The sequence below is a fragment of the Sarcophilus harrisii genome, chromosome 5 (assembly GCF_902635505.1).
Source record: "Sarcophilus harrisii chromosome 5, mSarHar1.11, whole genome shotgun sequence".
NCBI lineage: Eukaryota > Metazoa > Chordata > Mammalia > Dasyuromorphia > Dasyuridae > Sarcophilus > Sarcophilus harrisii.
In genome coordinates this window covers 53,884,787-53,908,218 of record NC_045430.1, presented here as the reverse complement: position 1 = coordinate 53,908,218, position 23,432 = coordinate 53,884,787, and the positions used below count along the sequence as shown (strand labels likewise).

The 23,432-nt window shown below is 34.3% G+C and overlaps 2 protein-coding genes across 10 annotated transcripts in view; both read right to left on the bottom strand.

Annotated features, from left to right (window-relative positions):
- Positions 1–1,559: 1,559 nt before the first annotated feature.
- Positions 1,560–5,919, bottom strand: BBS10 (Bardet-Biedl syndrome 10). The gene is made up of 2 exons (XM_031938016.1): positions 5,622–5,919; positions 1,560–3,955 (listed from the first exon to the last, which is right to left on the bottom strand). Exons 1-2 carry the CDS (start codon positions 5,813–5,815, stop codon positions 1,990–1,992), a joined length of 2,160 nt encoding a protein of 719 aa, XP_031793876.1. The 5' UTR covers positions 5,816–5,919; the 3' UTR covers positions 1,560–1,989.
- Positions 5,920–8,922: 3,003 nt separating this feature from the next.
- OSBPL8 (oxysterol binding protein like 8) overlaps positions 8,923–23,432 on the bottom strand; it is a 206,475-nt gene continuing 191,965 nt past the window's right edge. For all 9 annotated transcript variants that reach the window (XM_031937859.1, XM_031937860.1, XM_031937856.1 and 6 more), the window contains 4 exons: positions 22,504–22,591; positions 20,004–20,109; positions 17,323–17,425; positions 8,923–13,159 (listed from right to left, as the gene is read on the bottom strand). In XM_031937859.1, coding sequence (XP_031793719.1) covers positions 13,027–13,159; positions 17,323–17,425; positions 20,004–20,109; positions 22,504–22,591 — 430 coding nt within the window. In that variant the 3' untranslated portion in view covers positions 8,923–13,026. The remainder of the gene's footprint in view (positions 13,160–17,322; positions 17,426–20,003; positions 20,110–22,503; positions 22,592–23,432) is intronic.

Here is a 23,432-nt window from a genome sequence, read left to right as displayed (position 1 = left end):
TGGAGATAAAAGGATGTATGTTTAAATTTTACCTGACACTTGGCACCTGTGTAATTTTGACAAATCATTTAACTTCCTGTTAACCTACAAGGTAGTTAGGGAGAAAGATTTATGTTATAGATTTATGTTATAGCTGCATAACCAAAGGCAAGGGAGTTAGTAATGTGGAGGGAGGCTATCACATGCATGGAGGTGGATCAGGAGAGATAACCAGTGTAAACACAAAGAAATAAATTGAGTGCCCTTTTAAAAAAAGACAATTTTTTTTTAAAAGTTAGGTTAGGTTAGACAGAAGTCAGGAAAGGAAATAATATACGCTAACTCTGGAAAGACAGTTTGGGACCAGGTTGTAAAGGGCTTTAAAACACAGACAGAAAAGCTTTTATTTTGTCCCAAAAGTAATAAGGAGTCACTGGAGTTTATTGAGTAATAATATGGTTACAACATAATTTAAAAACACACTCTTGAGAGCTGTGTTGGGATGAAGTGAGGTGGGGAGAGCCTGAGGATCTTATCTAATGGAGTGGCTGTGCATATAAAGACATCTATGAGAGATGGAGGTAGAGGTAGATATGAAAAAATTTGGTTAACTTACTCACAGAGTCACTCCCCCCAAAAGAGTAAACTAATAGCTAACGGGTGAAGTGGTAAAGTCCAGGTGTTTTAGACTTGTAATGTGCATCTCCATCTTCCTCCCTTACTTCACACTTCCTGGGTCTCAGTAGCTTTCAGTCAAATCAAGCTCTATACAGTTTATGAGGAAATATGGTCCTAATAAATGCATTTTCCCTGGAAACATTGTTAGGCATTCTGAAGAACTAGTACAGTTCTAAGAAGCAGTGTGGTGTAATGGAAGGAACTCTGGTGATGGAAGCAGGAAATTTGAATTTGAATACAAATTCTGATTGTGACTAGATATATGACTAAGTCACAACCTATCTGAATTTTTCTGCAAAATTAAATTCATACTACTTATATGTAATAAGAAAAATAACTTTGTAAATCTTAGAACATTTATTTATAAGTACAATATACTTATTAAACCCACAATCGGCCTAATATTAGGGGTAAGACTGCCTATACTAGAAACACAAATACCATTTATATTGAGAAACAATAGGAGGAAATGTACGAAGTTCCAAATAATTTCTATAGACATTAATAACTTGGGTGCTATCTAGAATGAAAAAACATTAAATGAGAATATTTTAAAATAGATTATTCTAAAGTAGGTTTACTATCCTTTCAATGTTCACATGATAAAGTATAACCATTCATAGCATCAATTAAAAAATTACTTGATTGTAATTATTACTCAACAATATATGTCACAATAGGCAAAACAATTAGAAAAATATATGAATTATAATTATACTTAGTCAAGGTTTGTTTTTCTGCTCAGGGTAGAGCCATTAGTTTCCAAGGAAAAAAAATTTGTAAATTTTCTCAGTAATTTTTTTTTCCCATCAATAACCCAGTTTCGGTCAAAACGTTTATGGTTATAAAATAGTAAGCGGACAATATTTGAACAAGAAATGTAAATAGAACCACAATAAAAATATGTGAAATCATGCTTTATTAATATGGCTATGAAACAAATACAGCAGTAGGACAGGGTATTAAAAAAAAACAAACAAACAAAAAAAACCTTAGTGTGCTAGTTAAATACAACAAATGAAAAACATTTTTTCTGACATATTATGGACAATTAATGTACAAACATAGAAAGGGAATGGAAAAAAGGGAAATGAAGAGATAAATAAAACTTCTTGCCACCCTTTTCTGATATGTTATTAATAAGAACACACATATAGTTCCCATTGAGCAATATTTGTAGCTTGTGAAAGGCTTGTTGTATCTAGGTACAAAAATGACTAATACCTCATGGTTTCATCTTAGAAAGTCAAGGATTGTGTTGACAATTCTCCACAGACTGAGCCAGATTAAAAAAACAAACGACAAAACCCACTGAGAACAAAACTACTGTTTTCACACATCTTCTGTCTCATCACCATCAGTCTTTTGTGGCTGTTTGTTAATCCTGACGACTAACTCAACAGTTAAGAGTTTTGTCAAGCAGTGAAGCACTGACGTCAATAATTGATATTTACAAGCTACTGATTCAAGGCCTGTTTGACTCTCTGCCATCCACTGCTTAGCTTGTAGAGCATGCATAGTTCTTAAATACACATGACAAAAGCTTTTATTTCCTCTCTTAGCTTTATAAAGAGTTTTTGGAACACTCAATAGTGCATTAGCTATTAATGAACATATCATACTTACTTCTGGCTGTTGGCACTGTCTGGAATAGTCAATTAGATAATAATGTAAGAGGATCTCAAAGTGACCACCTACTGGTAAAACAGAACCAGCCTCTATAAAGGAAGTACAATAATTTTTTGAAGTGTGCTCGAGTATCTCCTTTGATGTCATGCCTATGGTAGTACTGCTCATTTTGCAAGTCTGTTCAATGTCACTTAAAGGATCATCAAAAATTTCTGACAGGGAATCACCATTACAACCACAATTAATAGCTATACGTGATTCCTTGGCATTAATAATACCAATTTTGTTGGGATAAGTATGTATGAGGGATTTGAAGTCTCCCTTTTCTTTATGTGTGTGTGTTAAAGTTGTACTTGAAATCTCATTCTCTGATTCTATACCTGGCAGTACCAAATCTGGAGTGTCACTTAAATGAGATTGCATTGATGGATTATCTTTACTTTTTAAAACCGAGTCCAGACACTGTCTTTTAAACAAAGCTCTATAATCTATCAAATGATGACTTTGTTTATTATCTTTAGAAGTAAAAGATTTTGAGATCTCATTTTGATTATTCCCTTGTGCTTTGTAATTGAGATTAAGCACTTTAAAGACTTGTCGAAGTACTTTAAATGCTCCATGGAAAGCATGAATGTGCTGATCAGTAAGGCCTTGTACTGGTCCACAAAGGACTAAACAATGGGGTATAAAAAAGTGTGTGCTAAGTAATCCAAGATGAACATACCTTTTGGAATTAAGCAAAATGGGCTGACAAAATTTCACTAATGCAGTGTCAGAGATGTAACACTGTGAAGTGGCCCATGATGGCATAAAAGATGACAAAGCACTGATTCTACAAAGGAGAGAAATTTCTTCTGATGGTATACACTCTACCACTGATATGCCATTCAGTTTTGCATAATAAATAACTGCATCCTCTTGCTTCACACTAGACAAAAGCAATTTTACACTCTTACTTTGCAAATCTTTCATTATGGCTCTTGTCCTTTCTATAGTCCAAATGTGAGATGCCTGAAATTGTGCTTCTGAATTTATAATAAGCTCAGAACCAGAAGTGGAAAGTGCAGGCTGAATGGACTCAGTTACAACGATAATTCTCACATCACCATCTGCTGGGCAGTAAACAGAAAAATCTCTATGAATAACAAGCCCTGATATGATTCTTGAACTTGAAATTGGAAGTCCTGTGACAGCAGTGCACAATTCCAGAAAATATTCATCTACTAAATCAATTATTTCATCTTTACCATCTTCATGGCTCAAACACTGATAAAAATAATCACAAGTTAACTGGGAAATAAATTTCTGATTATTTCTTCCCACTCTTCCACAAAAATATGCATCTAATAAGGATTCTAGTGAGCTCTTACAAAAATTTTTTTCTTCTCCAGAAAATGAAAAGATGGACAAAAAGTGTTTACTCAAATACTGAGCCACAATGTAGTCTAATATGTGTGCTTGAAATGTCAAAATAGCTTGAGAAATGTATTTCCACTCACAACAATTTTTCCAATGTCTTTGGTGGCTTTTACTATTTCCCCCATAAGAACTCCTTTCTTTGTCAGTGATTGCCTTAAGTCCTCGGAGTAAATCACAAAGAAGGATAATAAATGTTTTAGAACCATCTCCAGTCACACTCCGATTCATGGAAACACAAGTCACTATCATCCTGTTTAAAAAAGAAAAATAAAACAATTAAGATTCATATGACTTAGATGTCCAAAATTAGTTTATTAATTTAGTTTCATACTAAAAATATTTTCCTTTGTTATCTTTCTCTAAGTAAACTCATTGGAAAGGAGGACTGGATTAAGATAGAAAAAGAAAAATAACTTCTCTAAAGAGGTTTTTGGAAGAAGCATGTGGGGACAGAAAAACATCATGTGAATTAGTAAAAATAAATTTAATAACATGTGAAGTTTAATCCTTGCATGGAATTGTAATTTTGCTATTATTTGAAAATTTTTCCTTCTCACTTCTGAAAATCCTTTTGGATTTTGGAGATTCAGTTTAAACAATACCTTCTATGTGAGATCTTTTCTAGTTCCGGCAGTTTATATTGCTCTGAATTACCTTTGACCTATTTGGAATATATTTATATATGTACCTACTGATTCCTTGATTTGGATGTAAGTTCCTTGAGGGTAGGTATGGTTTCAGTATAGACTTTGTATCACCAATGCCCAGTGCTTGGAATACAGTCTTTCAATTATTCCACTAACATTAATTAAATGCCTACTATTGACTCAGCTCTTTGCTGAGCTCTAGGGAAACAAAAACAAATAGGAAATAGTCCCTGGCTTCAAGGAACTTGTAATGTAACAATATACTTGTTTCTCTATTCATTCTTTGGTCTTTATTTAGATCTGAAGTATGTGTACATACATATATAAACAGGTATCCCTGCCCATGTCTATGCACTTGCTTACATAAAGGCATATATGTTTATACACACATATTACTATATGTTAATATACAAAACATAAAAACTGAACCTGTGGATTTCACTGCTATAGGGAATTCCCTCTACCAATGCACATAAACAGTTTCTCTGTAACTGTAAGTCTTTAGAGAATTCTGGTGTAGGCACTGAAGAGGCTAAATGACTCCCTTGGGATTACAATGCCATGGGAGAGGCAGGATTTTTAACTCATAATCTTCCTGTATCTGTTACACTACTAAAACACAAGATCGTTTGGGGTAAAGGAGGCAGGAGAGGCAATAGCAAGGACGGATCAGGAAGAGCTTCCGGATGAAGGTGGAACTGTTGACTTCTCCACAGAATGTATATTTCTTGAGAGAAGGAGCTGTGTCATCGCCCTTCCCCACCAATATCACCTTGTACATTTTCCCCCTGTTTCTCTAGCTTGTCCGCTTTGGGTCTTCCCCGAGAGAACGCAAACTCCTCGGGAAAGAGAGAGGTGTCGTTTCTTTGGAATCCCCAGTATCTGGTATGGAGTAGGAGCTTAATAAATGCTTAATGGCTCTGCAGAGTTTATTAAAAGCTAGTTGTGCCCTTTTTTTTTTTTTTTTTTTTTTTAAAGGAGCGGTATGAGCTAGCATGAGCACAAGCGCTGTCTTTACTCGGCATTTATATTTATCCACTTAAGGGAGCCAGGACTTTTTCTATCAGTCTCGGCACTGAATGCATTGTAAGCGCCGAGTCTGTGCCTTCCCTGAGCTTACTCTCCGCGGCCCTCCGTTAGAGGGGCGTTCCTTTTCTCATAGCTAGGCCCGCGCTTCCCAAAGCCCGGAGGAGTCACCGACAGCCCGGAACGACGAGGGGAGGCGGAGTGACCGAGGGGGCGGGGCGGGGGCGGAGACCTTGCCCCTACCTGGCCACCGGGTGCTCTACGTTCAGCGTCTCCAGGAGGCGGCCCCCGTCGCGGCTGAGCAGCACGTCGCCCGTGGGCTTGGTGCACAGTACCTGCTGCCCCTCGGGCCCGACGCAGCCCCCCACGACGCTCTCCAGGACCTCGGCCGCCCGTAGCGCGGCTCCAACTCCGCCAGCCGTCATGGTGGCCACCATCGTCACGGCCGCTCTGGCGGAGGGCCCGCCCTCCGAATGCCGAGGCGAGCCGGAAGCAGCGCCACGGACCGGAGAGGGGGCGCGGCCTCTCGGAGGGAGAGGACATGCGCTGTTTTGTTTTATAACGAGATGGAGGCCGCTTCACCCAGTGTGGCGAGCTTCCGCCGGGCGCCGGAAGAGGATGGGCTGATCACAGGAAGTTCCTCTTTCCTCCTGCGGGCTCTTGGGAAGCTCCGCGTGCGTGGTTGTGGCGCCGCTGACCGGCTGCCCTACGCTCCGGGGTGTGTTGGTATCTTTAACAACCGGCTCTCCGGGCGGAAATCTGTTCTACGTGAACTTCCTATCAGTCTGACCCGAATTACGTTTCCCCGAGTTTGCGTCCGCAGAATATCCCAGCCCCGATGTAGCACTGGCCGCTTTCCGCGCCAAGGTGCTAATATTCACCAAAGATGGAACTTAATTGCCGGAGGCGGTGGTTTCAGCTCCGTCCCACCCTCTGGGCGAGCCGCAAGGGGCGCGTCGCCTAACTGCCTGGGGACCTTTAGGGCGGTTTAACTCGGGGCTAGTGACTGCAGTTTCCCCGCTCTTAACACTATACCATATTCCTTTGTATAAATTGTAAGACTAATTAAATCCAAAAGAGATTAGAACGATTGCCGCTTAGGTTTCCTATGTGTACACACATCCCTTTCATTTGCTCATCTCCTGAAAATATTCCCTTTGTTTTTTTAAACATCCCTTTTAACTTTACAACTCCAACAAAGCATATATTTTCATTTTTTTTCAATGCATTTAATCTAGTTTTGGGGGCTCCCGGTATGGGAACCAAAAACATGAGGTTTAGGTTTTGGCGTTCCCTTTAGTAGGGAACCCAATGATGAGGTCTAGATTTAGGGAACCAAAATGACTTTAGGTTTCTGGTGGTCAGGGAGTTAAATAAGGTTTAGTGGTAGGTTCGGGGTTCAGGGAACCAAATAGAGAGGTTTGGCTCCTCTTGGGATTTGGCGCAAGGGTAGGGAGTTTTGGGGAATTCCCTTCTAGTGGCGCAGAGATTCTCTGTTTACAGTTTACAGACCTAAAAACCTAGATTGATAAAAGACGTTTATTACAGGGATTGGAAAGTAAGGTTAGAAATTCTGACAGAGAGGCATAAAGTCTCAGGGAAATAGGTGAGGATAAAGAGAGGGTAACACTAGAAGAGAATATTATTCCAGCAGGCAGAGGTTTCCTTGGTATAGCATGACATGCTTAGATGGGCTCTTTTTATAATAGGAGCTTCAGCTACAAGCTGAAGGGTGCTGGCAGGTGGAGTCCTAAGTTGGCTCATCTACTAACTAGGTTTCAGCTTGATTTCAATAGAATCCAATGAGTTTCTTTAATTGAATAGGGTTGGAATTCTTTTAGGTCAGCCCCACCTAGATAACAGAATGAAACGGTTTTGTCTTATTTCCCTTGGGGGCGAGGTCCCTCATTGAGGCAGAGTTGAAGATTTTCTCCTTCAAGGAGTTTTAGAGTTTCAGGGTTCTTTCTTCATATTGATTTTTTTTCATTAAAAAAATGTTATATAAGAGATTTCTCTTTATATACAAGGGGGAAAACTGATAATGTAAAACAAAGAAAAAAAACCTATGGTTTCCCAGAGGTTGCTACAACTTGGTCTTTCTGTAATAGTGGCTGTACCCTTTACTTCCTCTCTTCAAACCATCAGCACTATCTTACTAGCCACTTAAATAATGAATGCCCTTTCTCCACCCTTAAATCTTTTCCCCAGATTTTCTGATATTTACCCATTACCTCATCTCTTTAAGGAAATCACAAAATCATGCTGACTGGATCCCACTTTCTCCCTAACCCTCCTCAGTCAAACCACTTTGTTCCAGCATCTTAAATATGCTTTACTATACTTTTCCTCTTAGATCAAGGGTTTAACTATCTAAAAATTTTATCTTGTCTTTATTATACCATCTGCAAAATATTGTTCCGACTTTTCTTTTCAGTGCTAAATTGCCAGGAATCTCCATTCAGTATCTACATTTTCTCATCAGTTCCTTATATCTCCTCTTCTTTCAATCTTGCTCTGATTATCTCCATAGTTGTCTCCTTATTGACCACATCGAATTACCCTTTTTTCCTTTCCTCCATCTCTTTGGCACTTGAAAATAGGACCAGTTTCTTCTCCATAGCATTTGTTTGATGTCACTGTGATAATTCTCTTCTCTCCACTTCTATTTTCAAAGTCCTGTTCGTTCAGTCAGTGGAGATTCCAAGGTTCTCTCATGTTTTCTCTTCTTTGACTATACTCAATTTGTTATTTAATCAAGATGACTGAAATCTAGCCCCAGCCTTTCCTTAAAATTCCAGTCTTTTCTTTTCAAATGACTGCTAGATCTCTTCATGGCTGTCACTATGATCCTGGACAGTTAGCCCACTCCATGGAATGAATTCCACATTTTTTCAGCTTCTCAAAAGTTTTCTCTCTGCAACTGAAGTAATCCGTTTGCTCTGAAAATATTTATAGCATTTTGCCTACACTTTCATGGCTGGATAACTCCTAAGGACTTTGTATTATCAATGCTTAATCCTGACTAGTACTGTTATTTCACTCTCCTTTGATTGTAGTTGTTTATAGCTTTGCCCTTCAGGTATCTTTGCACTTAATACAGAGGCGGCTTCACACACAGAATATTCAGTGAAATACTGTCATATTTACATACTGTGAAATTAATAGTGTGAATTTATAGAGCATTTTTCACATTTTTTCTTCAAATGGGAATTGGTCATTTTTAATTTAAATACTGCTTTAGATATCTGGCTATTTAATCTTATGATGCTTAAAACTGAATGTCTCAAGCTCTGCAATAGGATTTCCTCTCCTTAGCCTCTCTTTGTCGATTTCATCTACTCTCATGGACTTCTAGAATGAAGACTGGAATCTCTAAATTTTTTGGAAATTTCTAAAATAGCAATACTTTCAGAGTTCCTTGCCATCTATAAACACAAACAGGATGGAATTAGAATATACTTTCAAATACTCTTAGAAGCCTATGACTGCCTATCTGCACATCTTATAAACTTGGAGAACTCAAATATTGTACACTTACACACACTGCAGATAATATCTCTTTATTCTATTAATCATACAAAACTTGACCAGTGGTAGTGCTTTAATTTACAAGTGGCCATTAACCAGATGTTTACATGGGTTTACACTTAGCATGCCATACAGTGAAAACTCCAGTTGAATTTTTGTGGCTCATTATCTTTGTTACATTACATTTTTCTTTAAATAACTTTATCAGTAATGTGACACTAAAATAATTTTACATGAAAGATGCAGAAACATGAAATAAATTTTCTAAATATTTTAGGAAGAACATTCACATTCATTTTGTCATGGGTTTCTTTGTGGCTCTTCTATATATATGTTTATACTTGTATTCATATAAATATATATATATATGTTAATCAGATTAATTAATGAGACACTGGTCCTATACAACTTTTAACAGTCAATTTTCATTTTTAAAATGTAACAGTATAAAAACAAGCAATATGTTAAAAGTAACAAAAGAGAAAATTAAAAAATGCCAATATGACATTCTCTAACTAGAACAAAATGAAATAAAGGTACATATTAGTGGCAGGCTATGCATTTTAAGGAATCATTTCCCCAGTTAAGCAAAAGTTGAAATGTAAACATTTATTCATTTCTATGTTGTTGTTTTTCAGATAGTTTAAAATGTCAATTTAGGTTTAAATATTAAGTTTAATTTTTTGCATATTTTACATAATGAATCCATTGTAATCTATGGTGTCATTTATGGCTCTTCAATAATGCCACAATGCATTATACCATTACTGTACAGAAAACAAACAGCACAGATGTTTACCACTCAGTAGAAAAACTAAAAACTAGGGGAAAAAATGGAATTGTATATATTGTTTCCTTAGATATTTGACTAAGAGTGAGATAGGTTTCAAAAAGTTATAAGTAACTTAACTGCCTCCCACAAAAGTTTTTTTTAATATATATATGGCACAAATTAACAAGTTCTTTATACATCCCCAAACAGTGTGAATTCATTAAAAGGCACTGTTTACAATACTCAGAAAGAATCTGGCAAATCTATTTCTGTGATATCTGAAGAGTGGAGGATATAATTTTAAGTACAATAATTAGACAAACCCTTATAAAACTACAGAGTTACTGTTTAAATATATTTATAAAAGAAAAGTGACAGTGACCCTTTTAAAAAAAAAAATCTACTGATTAACAAATACTTTCAATTCAGATTTTTGTCTCAGTAAATACAACTGGCAAAAAGATTTCCTTAGAGGCACAAAAGCATAAATATTAAATGAGTATTATATTTTACAAGGCAAAATTTAATACAATGCAGATGGCTATTTGTGCTAATATGAATAAAACTGTACTGTACCTTTATAAGTGCTACAAAAAAGTAGTGACATGTGAAATATTTAGGAAAAATTATCTATTGCTATAACTCTACTTAACATTTCACATGACTCACATACTCTTTTTTGATAGACCAAATGCATCTCACTAAAAGAAAACTAAAGGTTAACATTTAAAAATAATAACATTTCTCTAAATTTTTATGCAAAAAAAAAAAAAAGAGTAATAAAATGAGAAAACAGGTCATAAGGAGTTTAGCCCAGAAGGAGGCACCAGCCTCAGATAACTGCAAACTATACAATCACAGTTTTTCTGAATCATGTGTAGATGAAAAAACAGGTTACTCTCAAAGAACATTCAAGGTCTCAACACATGTTATGGCTAAATACGAGCTAATTATGTGTTTTGAAGGATTCTTATACCAAGCCTATTACCAGCATTGGTCTAATACTAAGCCACCAATTCCTGAGTGTCATGTTCAGCTCACAGAAAGGTACTTCATGTGACTAAAAACATTAGGATATATTGTATTCGATATGTGCTTTTAAGCATATAATAAAACAGTCATGAAAAATCTTATTTTCACTTTTGCAAATTCCGTGAAATATCCTCTGCCTCTTTAGTTAAAAACTGAACCTATATCAGATGGGTTAAGGAGCAAGCAACCACTTTTTAGTTGTGGTTAAGAAGGGATATTTTTCTAGCACATCTATATCTTAACAATTATATTCAAACATAAGAATAAAAATAGATTGACCTGGTCACCAACCACTCATCATCCTCAACTCATCACCAAAAAAAAGTTTCAATTTTAAACTAGAATTGAAATATAAAGGTAACATAATATATGTAACACAAATACACATTTAAATATCTTTTTAAAAACTACAACAGATATCTAGACAGGCTAAACACTGGCAATGGAATGAATAAGTAGAGAAAATGCAAAGTGTAAGTTGCAACACTGTGGTTTCTAATATGGAAATGTTTGATATAATCTTTTTTTCTTTACCTATATGATTATTTCCAACTGAATAAGTAGGCATATTTATTTTCCTAATTACGCAGGAGAAATCAGCTCTTCATGTGTGTATGTTAGATTCATATTACCCAAACATTCTACTTGGGATACTTAATTCAGTCAGACGTAGACTCCTCAGTTTTCATAGTTTACCATATGTCTTTTAATCTTACTTACTGGCTTGTAGTTTTTATTCTGTTAAAGTCAAAACTTGAGAGTTACATCTTTTTGCCCTTATTATCAGCAAGTCTCAGAATCTTTTTTTCAATATTACAAAAAGTCTTTTATAATTAACTACTTTAAGTAATTCACAAAAATTGCATCTGAAGACTATAAAAAGCTTGTAAAAATCCAAAAAAAAATCTAACATCTTAAATGAAAAAGTTAAATTGTCTTACTTTGTATCATGGAGCTTTAAACATAAAACAAGATCTTACAGCAATATGATTTACATTTTTTAAATTACTAAGAATAAGGATAAAAATAAAGGATTAAGTTGCTAAACTCTTCTTAGGTATGTAACACTGCTGTATTTCTTAAGAGTAATTTAAAAAAATCATTTGCAGAATCTTTAGATCATTATTTCTCATTTTCTATCTCCTTTTGGCTTTGATGTAAAATTTTAATAGTCTTCTGTGCTTTTCAACCATTAAACAGTTTAAGGTATAAATAAAAGCTCAAGAAGCATTCCTAAAACAAACCACTTACTGATGAAATTACCTGAATCATCTCATTTCTCTGTTTCATAAACCACTTAGAATTGCTCTAGGCTGTATCATAAACAATACTCACTTTTGAGTTCTAGGGCATACAGTAAAAAAAATTCAGATAGCAAAGATAATTTAATACCCAATAAGTTTTTTTTTTTTTTCAAATTTACTACAATGAAATTAAGTTCTCTTGTTTTCTTGAAATTTAGATTCATAATAATCAAAGTGGTAGAAGGCCATGAATGTTGGCAGGTCTTGCTTAAAGAAATAAATTTACAGAAATTTTTTCTAAGATGTGCTCAAGGAGTCATCAAACATGACAAAGACAATACAAAGGTCATTACTAGACATAGAAAATAAAGTGAACTTTTCTACATGTACATGCGTAAATATGTCCATACCAAAAGTTATCTACATTAAACATATGCTAAGAGTCCACACAAAAAACAAAAACCCTTCATGTAAATTTGATTTTTGATCCAATGTGTCATTGTGTGTATTTGTGTGTACCATCAACATATTTTTCTTTTTATATTTCCAAAAAGAAAGAGATAAAAGTTAGGTCCTTTGGAAGTCATCTGTGTACAGTACAGCAAATTCTTTAGATCTATTTCTCTATTTTTCCCCATAATGTAAGTCCTTATCAATAAAAGTTGTATGCCTGTTTTATACAGAAAACTGATTACTGTACATAGTTGTACAAACTTAATAACCTTTTGTTAACAACACTACATGACTACAGATTGAAACATTACTATAGAATATATGACTATTCTTAGGAACTAATACCTACAGGATGTATATGCACAGATGCACACAGATAAAAACACATGGATAAAAACAAGAAATATTCTGGCACTTACGCAATTTTCACGTTAACCAGAAAGGACAGGTCTTGTTCCCGTTAAGGATACAAGGCATGAGAGGTCAAACCTTATAGATTTATCTCTAAGGTTCTTTTAAGAAATATTGCATTGTTTGAATAAAGTCCAAACCAACTTGAAAAATGGTCCCAGGATAAATCTAATCATTCCATTTAATTCACTCAATTGTGTAAAGAATTCTACTTAAACATGAAGTTTATTATGATCTGTAGCAAAATCAGCAAGAAAATGATGAAGTAGTCTCTCGGTTGTAGGAAATAGTCTGTGGCAGTTGAACTTGAAATAAGATGATTTCGTAGAGCCATAATATTTCTACAAAATACAAAGCAAATACATATTTATAGTAACTTGTTAAAAATTAATATTGCAAGATTATATCTAAATATGACTTAGAAGATTTCAAAATGCTTTTAATTGCATTCTCTCATTTGAGTCAACAACTTTATAAACTAGGCAGGAAATATAATATTTGTACTTTAAATATGAAAACATTGGCTCAGAAAAGTTACAATGACCAAAGTTATATGGCCAGTAGCAGAAAGAGTAAAAGACCAAAATCTTCTCATTTCTACTTCAGTACCTTGCTAAATCACACTCTAATACAGATATATAAATTTTGGCATTAAGTATTTTCATGCAAAATTCTAGAATGTGTCTGCCAAACTCAAATTCCTTTAGCTCTGTAAATAATGGAAAGCTGAATAATCTGTATATATGAAACATTATCTATGAATATCATGAAGTTATAGAGTAACAAATGTATTAATTATTAAAACATTATTTATTTATTATTATATTTCTCCCCTTTTTTATCTTCCATTGCCTGCTTTATCCTAACAAAGACTTCTTCTTTTTTTATTTTTTAGTGAGGCAATTTGGGTTAAGTGACTTGTCCAGGGTCACACAGCTAGGAAGTATTAAGTAAGTGTCTTGAGACTAGATTTGAACTCAGGTCATATTGACTTCAGGACTGGTGGTCCATCCACTACGCCACTTAGCTGCCCCTCCTAATAATTACTTTTAAACAGTTTAAATTTTGCTTTATACTTAGCTGCTAGAGCCCTCCCAGTATAGAGATTTTGGAGATGAGGAGAAAAAAGCCATTCAATTTCATACAGGGGAAAAACTCCTCTGAATTTCCGGCCTCTACAAACTCTATTCCAGTAGTTTATACTGTGGAGGTTATTACATTACTGAAGATTATATTAGCATGGCACAAACTCTGGCAAGTTCTGTCATGATGGCACAGAATATATGTTTGGAAACTATATTTTCACAATGTGTTGAGCTAAGCTGAAGCTGATAGATGTTACCTGTAAGATGCTCCCTGAGATAGATTCTATTCTAGATTATATTCCCCTGAAGAAAGTTGTGAACCTGCAATGTGATATCACCAAACACATAAAGCTTAAAATCTACTATAATAGTCTTGTAGAGGATTATGAGGGTCATGGGTGGACAAAGTCAGCTATGACAAAAAGAATTGACCCTGTACCTAATGTATGCCAATGAAATAGGTGGCAGAAATCATGGGAGAGAAATGAAGATGGCATAGATTTGAGCTTGGCATCCTGAAATTCTGGGTTCCAAGAAGCCATGGTTATGTCTACTGTGATGAGAATTCAGTGTTTTCATAGATTATTGCACTGAGACAGAAAAGCAAGCTAAGCAGAGAGTTTTGGGACAAAGTCAAGCATCTATATGTAACCTTTTTCTACAGTGCTGAAGATTTAACTGGATAATTAAGTATCACTCCTAGAAGAAAGCTGAAGACAGCAACCTTTTAGGTATGGATACAAAATGTCATTAACATTTATAGCCTTTATTCTGACTTCATATGTTTTATAGCAAGATGCAAAATATCAATAGGGAGTCAAAGCTATGGATCTGGGTAGATGACCCAAAATATAAACTGTCCTTTTCAGCATTTCTTATGGCAAAATAATATTCCATTAAATTCATATACCACACTTTGTTTCCAACAGCTAAAGCTGAGTATGGTTAAGAGATATACCATATGTTACAATGAAAAAGGGTAAAGACCTAATGACTGAGGTGGCCTTTTTGATAGCCACCTTGGTGATGAATTACTTTGTCATTAAAATCCTTCAAATGAAAATACCAAATGACTTTTGGTCCTCTATGGCTCCTTTTTGCTACTGCAGTGATAGAGTAGCACTGTCACACAGATTTTAGATTACTTATTAAAACAAAAACTTAGCTACTAGGGTACTGAAGGCAAGCTCCTTATCCAATACACAAAACAGATCAGTACCAGAGGAACATAATTGTAAGTCTTTTACATTCTCACTACTAAGAAGGGAGGAACATTTCCCCATCTCATTCTCAGAGACAAATCTTATTTTTTTCATAATGTTATCACTGCATAAATTGTTCTAGTTCTGCTCATTTCATTCTGTTTCAGTTCACAGAGGTCTTCTCAATTTCCCCTGGAACTGTCCTTTTCAGTATTTCTTATGGCAAAATAATATTCCATTAAATTCATATACCACAATTTGTTTCCAACAGAAATTCCCTTAGTTTCTAATTTTGGGCTACCACAAAGAGTTGTTATACTTTTGTATAGGTAGACCTTTTTCTTCATTCTTTGATTGTTTTAAGTAGTGGAATAAACTACTTCTTTCCAAAATAGATGGATGAATCCATTACACATTAGAACACATTATTCTGTTTTCTCCCAGAGCCCTCCAACTTTTGTCATCTTTTATTAATCTGATGGATATGAAAGAGGACTTCAAAGTTGCTTTAATTTGTATTTATCCATTTATTAGTGATTTAGAACATTTTTTTTCACATGGTTGATGCTAGCTTGGATTTCATCTTTTGATCATTTCATATTCATGTCCTTTGACCATTTATTTATCTATTAGGAAATAGTTTTTATTCTTCAAAGTTTTCTTCAATTTCTTATGTATCTTGGATGTGAGACCTTTGGGCAAGAAATTTATTGCAAACAGTTCCCATTACCCAGTTGCCTGTTTCTTTTCTAATTTCAACTACATTAGATTTAATTGTACAAAAACTTTTAAACTGTACATTCTAAATATTGAATACTGCCCATTTTATCTTGTGTCATCTTCTCACTTGAGTTTGAATCCTTCCTCTATCCATTTATCCTATTCTAGGTCATGTATCCACTTAAGAGTTTATTTTGCACTGTGGTATTTATACCATAGTGTGGTTAGTGAGGTTAATCTATTTCCACCAGACTTACTATCCAGTACTACTCGCAGTTCTTGTCAAATAATGAGTCCTTCCCTCAGGAATTGGGGTCTTTGGTTTTTTTAGAATGTGTTTGCTTCTATGTACCTAATCTGTTCTACTGACTGCCTTCTCCCTTTTTTAAAAAGCAGTATCACAACATTTTAATGATTACTGCTTTGTATAGTACAACTTAGTTTTGGTACGGAAAGATAAAAGATGAAATTCTGAAGACACAATCCCAGTTGTAATGACAAGGAAAAGGCATAGTTCTCTAAAATTAAATTGATAGAGATGCAGATGAACTTTCATTTTCCAATGTAAGATTTTTAATATATGACTGAAGGAAGGGCAGATAGCAAAGAATGATTATTAGAACATAGCATGGCTCTATAAGAATATCAGGTTTACTAAAGTTCAAAATTCAGGCATTTATTAAGCACCTACAATGTACATAATACTTATAAAGTGTGCTAGGCTCTAGGTATTCAACTGCAAAAATGAAAGTCTCTGTCCTCAAGGAGTTTAAACTCTATTGGAAGAAATAAGACATAAAGTATTAATATGTAGTAAAAACAAGATATTTTGGGGAGGGGTCATTAGTAAGCTGAAAGATCAAGAAAAACTCCCTATTGAAGTAGTATTTGAGCTGAGGTAGAGGTAAGAAGGGAGTGCCTAAAAGCAACAAAAAGGTAGGGGTAAGGGTGTGTGTGTGTGTGTGTGTGTGTGTGTGTGTGTGTGTGTGTGTGTGTGTGTGTGTGTTCCTGTTAACATTTGGGAAATGAATGTGTGTGTCTCTTTCTGTTAACATTTGGGAAATTAAAAGGCTCAATTAAAGGACAGACCACTACAATGTTCAAGACAGAAAGGATGATCATAATGACTGATGGATAATATAAAGGGTGTTTGACCCTTCAACTATGCACTCTCATATAAATCCACAGCAGCAAACATCAGTTTTAATCTGTCGTTGAATAGTTCAGCCCCAAAGCTGCAATGAATAGAACTGCTTTTATGTCAAATAGTATCTTTCTCTTTTCATGAGTCAAAGATTGACTAAAATATGTACATTTGTAAATGTATACATATATACCACACCAAATAGTTAAATAATTACAAGGTCATCTAGGAGGAAGGCACTAACAGAAAAGGATTAACACAAAAGATGGCGCCTCAGTTCCTTTTTAAAAGAAAAGAAGCACTCTCTAAGGTAAAAGACTTAGGAATTAAATACTATAATCATTATGTATTACCTTTTAATTTCTTCCTGTGTTTGTTTTATAGATTCAATGGAACTCTGCAGGTCTGCAAGATCTATTGTCTTCTTTCTTCTTGAACTTGGTTTTAGTACTTGAGCTAAAAAGACATTTAGGATGGAAATAATGAGACAATGAAATTCCATTCTTAAATGAAGGGTTTTTTTTTCCATCAAGGTTTCAATTATACAAAAAACATTTTCTAGGGGTGGATTTAATTTTTGTGAATTTATAGTAGTGTCTACTATATAGACACTAAATCCTTACATCCAAATAATTTTTAATTTTGCACAAGTAAATTTAAAGTAACAACTGAATTGGATAATATTGGTTATAAGATTTATTTTTCTAAGTTATAATGCAAAGTATCATATATTTTAAAAGTAATCTTTTATCAAGTATTGAATATATGACCTGTAGATGCAGTTGAAGAGAAAGGAGAGGAGAAAAATAAGTGGAAGAATTAAGTCAAAAGAGTAAAGGTATTACTCTTTCCCACCACTGTCATTGAACAGATCAGAGGATCATAGACTTAGAGTTGAAAAGGAAAGAAGTTTTTTAGAAAAGGAACTCTATCTAGAAAGGTTAAGTAACTTTTAATCAAGATCACTGAGGTGTAGTAATCAAGGGTAGACCTGAGATTCAAACCAAGGTCTGTGACTCTAGATCTATACCCCTTTTCCATTGTGCTATAATTCCTCCCAAGAGCTAGCACTATTTATAACTTTTATTATTTATGTTAATGGTACAACCTTTTACTCATACACTTGAAATCTCAGAAAGTTTTGACTTCCCATCTTTCTTGGATTTTAATATTTTATAAATCACCAAGTCCTATTGATTCTTCCTTCACAATATTCTCTCATGTGTTTCTTTTCATTTCTAATGCCATCATCTTGTTTTAGAACCTCTCCTACCCCATATCTAGATTTAAAATTGGTCTCTGTTTCCAGACTTTCCCCTATTATATCTATCCTGTTTATTGTTCCCTAGTTTATCTTTCTATACTTTCTATTACTTTCATTTCATACCCCTTCAGAAATCTTCAGTGGCTCTACACTAGCTATACAATTAAATTAAAAGTTTTAATTTAGCATAAAGTCCTTCCTGATTTGACCTGAACATAATTTTCAAGTTTTGTTTCCAATAATTCTCTTCAAAAGAAAGAGTTGGAAAGGCTCTGAAAGGTCATCTGAATTCAACCAGCCCAACAAGAATTTTACAAAAAACATTTTCTTTGTAAAAACCTCCACTGAAGTGAACTTTTTATTTAAGACATTAAATATGCCTTCTCCACTTCCCACTATTTCTAGTCCTCCTTCTGAAGTCAAGTAGAACAGATCATATATAATATATAATAGATGTTTCCTATAAATCTTTTCTTCTCCAAATTAAATAAATCTAATTCCGTTCACTGATCTTCCTTTTACACAATCAATAGTCATTTCCTGTTTTGCTGCCTCTATATAAGTTCCAACTTATCAATGCTGACCAAAAAGATGGTACCCAGAATCATGAACAATAATTCACATATGGCCTAAACAGAACAGAGTACAACAATTTCCCTATTTATGGGCCTTATACCTCTTTTATAGTCTGATTGTTTTCAATGAGTTCTTTTATATTACCCCATTGGTACTGTTGAGACTAATTGAACTGACAAGAACCCCTAAGATCTTTCACTTAAACCATAGACCACTGCCACCATAAAATTTGTGCAGTTAATTTTTAAAAAACTGTTAGGATTTTGCATTTTTCTCATTTTATAAAATCTGGCCCACTGTTCAAGCTTATTAAGATATTTTAGGATCCTAACTCTGTCATCCTTTACAATTATCCTCACCATCTAAGCTTTATACTCCACACATTAAGCTTGAACCCACGTAGAATGTTCTTTACTTTCTTCTTCACCTATCTATATTCTACTCATCCACTGAGGTCTACCACATCTCACTTTTTTAAACTTTGTTTTTAGTTTCCTTATTCCAAAGTAATGTCTCCCTCTCAACTCTTAGAGTCATTTATTATCTATACTATTCATTTACCAGTTATTTAGTTAACTTTTCATGAATGTCTTAACTTCTCAATTGGACAATAAGCTTCTTGAAGGCAGAACTTCTTTATACCTCCAAATATATGTAGGCAGATTGTTAACTACTTCATTAAAAATAGATTCATAAATGCTAGTGTCATGTAGTAGTAAGGATGAAAAATGACTTAATATGGTCAATATTAAGATTAAAATCTCTAAAAAGCAATTATTTGTATTGCTATAATTTCTGATTTTTACTAGGTATGTAATTGTATTTAACTTAAAGTGAAATACTATGCTTACTTCTTCAAAAGGCAGTGATGGAAAGCTCACAAATATTTGCTGAAATGAACATGGTATATAATATCTAGTGATTTCTTAGAAGTCAAAAAAGCAAAAGATAGTAAAATACCATTCTTGACTTATATAGCAACTCCTCCCCAAATTTCCCAGTGTCATTACTTTCAGAAAAACTTATTAGTCACCTCAAGCAGGCACCAGCTTTCCTCCCATCCCCCCACCCCCCAAAATGCTTATTCCACTTTGGTAAGTCATTTTCTTAAGTTTTGGAATATTTTTTTTCTTAATATATGCCTTTTATAAGGCATATATACTACATGCTACATGCTACAATGAATAGTAATACCTTCACTTCCAGAGGAGTCCTGGATATCAAGTTCTGGAGAGGAATAGCCTTTTATCACTTTCTTCGGTTGCCTACTTGGCTTATGCTTCATTTTGGGAACACTAACCTGAAATCAACAAATTTATGAAATTGACTGGGAAATGGTGGTTCCAGATACAAAATTTATGTAAGGGAAAAAATGTTGTTTATCTTTCATTCTCAAAGAGGACCATGACATCAGGGAAGTGATGCCATGACGTACAACTGAGTTGGATTTAAGTGAGAGAGAGCTGTGCAAAGTTACTGGCCTCACTTTCTCCTCCAGAACTATTTGGGTTTAGTGGCAAGATATAGACATCTATACACACACACACACACACACACACACACACACACACACACACACAGATAGATATTCTGTAAAGATATGGACAACTGGAGATAGCCTTGACGCAGTGGGAGACCATAAAGAACATAAAGGACAAGCAATGATAATAATAACAAAATATGGTGATAGGAAATATCATAGTCTTTGAGTAAACGTTAAAAGTCTAATTTCTTTGCCATATGAAGCATGTGAAGGTGAAATAAGACTAAAAAGATAAATTGGCACCTAGCTGTGGAGGGACCTTAAAATACCAGGCTGAATTTACAATTTATTCTAGAACCAAGAGAGAGAACCAACATCAAGACCTTTAGACATAATCAAAGGCAAATATAAGGAAACTCATCCCAAAAGTTTGAGCTCTACAAAAGTGGAATAAACTGCCAAAGGAAGTGGTGGGTTCCCTCTAATACTAGATGACCATATGTCAGATGTATTGAACAGTAAATTCATGTTTAGACATGGAATGGATGACCTCTACTGTTCCTTCCAACTTCAATTTTGTAAGAATTTTCATTTCTATTTTATTTACATAACAAAACAAAATGTACAATTAAATTCAACAAATATTTATCAAACACCAATTACACAAAAAGTACTGTGTCAGTTCAATTTTGTTACAGTATAGAATGCATATGAGTTAAACCATGAGATAAGGTTAGAAAGAAAGGCTTCAATATCAGGAGAAAAATTAAAAAGGGAAGCCATTGGAGGCAGGGAGCTTATTTAGGAGATGCTGTTACTTTTCAACAAACATAACTTCTTCTAAAAGAGTTTTCTATCTAGCACTAGTCAGCAAATTATTTATGTGTCCTGTTTTTCTCTATCTCTATATGCCAAAATAACCAAATCCTCTAGCTCTGTCGCTTTCCTATTTTTCCCAGTTTCTACTCCTACTTCTAACATTCTTTTAAATCCATCCTTCACAATACACTTAAGAATAATATTTTCCAGATACAGATCTGACCCCAATTCTTTTCCTATTCTAAAACCTAAAATGGCTCTTTCAAATAAAATATGAACTCTTTAGACTGATCTTCAAGGCCTTCCATAATCTACTTGAGGAAGCCAATAGAGAAAATGTACAGTAAAATTTACTAAACTGTTCAAACCCTTTGACTCAGTGACCCCACTACTAGTACTATATTATAAAAGTGAGAGGCAATGTGGCATAGTGGATGATGAGCTGGACTTGGAATCAAGAAGATTTATCCTACCTAAAATACTTATTATGTGACCTTGGGTAATATATAACTTTGGGCCCCAATTTCATTATCTGTAAAAAGAAGGGGCTAGACTTAATGTGCCCTATAAGTTCATTTTTAGCTATAAATCTAAGATCTTATTTTATTAAAAGGGAAAAAAAAATCACATCTGTACAAAAATGTGAGTTTTATTTTTAATAATAAAGACATAGAAGCAACCTAAATGTAGAACTGGAAAACAGTTGAATATATGGTATATATGGTGTATATATATATATATATATATATATATATATATATATGGTATATATATCAACATAAGAGTATTACTGCAACATTAAAAAATTGGAAATTTGGAAAAATAATCCCAAAATATATAAAGTCTTATGCAAAGCTATGCAGAATGAAGAAAGAATAAGGCAAATAATATACAATAACTCTCACCAGATAAAAATGATTACCATTAAAAAATTGGAAAAAATACTTAAAAGATTAGAAAGGGGCATGGAAACAAGCAGGACTTTTTGTTATTTAGTTGAAATTTATTTTAATTTCAACTAAATAACAAAAAAAGGACAGGAATAGGCACCAGACCTATGATTTCATTGGTACAGGGAATGCCTACAGGAAGCAAATCCTTTTACCAATGCAGGTCTACAGCACTTCTGCAACTTAAAACTTTACAAGAATTATCCAGAGCCCTAACAACTTAAGTAGAGACTGCCCAGTCACACAACACATTATAGATATCAGAAGAAGGGTCTGATACTACATCTCCTGACTTATAGCCGTTTCAAAATAAATAGTAGATAATTTTAAATTTATGATTTTTATAAAGAGATTTTTTTAGCTTTTCTAACTGCTACATATCTATGCTGAAAGCATTAATAAAAACAACTATATTTAATTACATTTTGAGAGCATAGCATACCATTGGTGTCCGATGTCTGACTTTAGTTTGGATGACACCATCCTTTTCAAACTGTATCAGATCATTCAGAGGATCCCATGGTCGGGTACTATTGAGAATGAAGAAAAATATTTGTTTAGAGGCATCTTCATCACAAAAATACTCCTTAAGGAGCTCTCCTTAACATGACATGATGCTCTTTGCTAGACAAAATAAAGAAGATATATTGCCACTTCTTGATAAGTTTATATTATTACTACACGGAATAAAGTTTTCTTTATTTTTTAAAAAAACACCAGAAAGGATTCTTCATACAAGCAAAGAACTGTCTAACATGGGCTAGTCACTTAAAATAGCAAATGACAAACACAATGGTTGCTTATTAAACACATACTACAGGCAAGGCCTAGTTACTTTTTATTTCAAAAAAACAAATAGAATAAGTCCCCTCCCACAAAGAATCATGGATGAATAAAAATTTTCACAAATAAGTATATGGTAAGGAAAACTGGCATGTAAAGGATTAAGAACTGAGGAAATGAAATAAACTTCCTTCAGGAAGGAGGTGGCACCTGCCCTGAGCCTTAAAGAATGATCACGATTCTAAGATGTGTGTATATTAATCCCTCTCTAAGCCAATTCCAATGAAAGTAAAGTTTAAGCATGCCCTTCCCCACCTTAGCTCTGTGTAAAAGTACTTTTGTGCCTTTTATATTTGATTAAAATTTACCCCATTGAGAGTAAATCTAAAAAAGAGTTCCAAATAACACTAGATTAAATTACCACAACAGAAAGAGAATGGATCAGTGATTATACTGGTACTGGAAAGTGCCTGGTGAGAAACTTCCTCTAATTCATATCAGAAACTTCTCTGCAAACTAGAGTTTAAAAAAGATGTCTAGAGCACTAAAAGGTTATGCTACAGGTACAGGTTGAAGTCAAATATGTTC

What these genes read in the sequence shown, in the direction of transcription:
- BBS10 (XM_031938016.1), bottom strand. Translation starts at nt 5,815, where the DNA reads ATGGTGGCCACCATGACGGCTGGCGGAGTTGGAGCCGCGCTACGGGCG. An exon ending in GTAGAGCACCCGGTGGCCAG is followed by an intron (nt 3,956 to 5,621) that starts GTAGGGGCAAGG and finishes TTTTTTAAACAG; the next exon opens with GATGATAGTGACTTGTGTTT.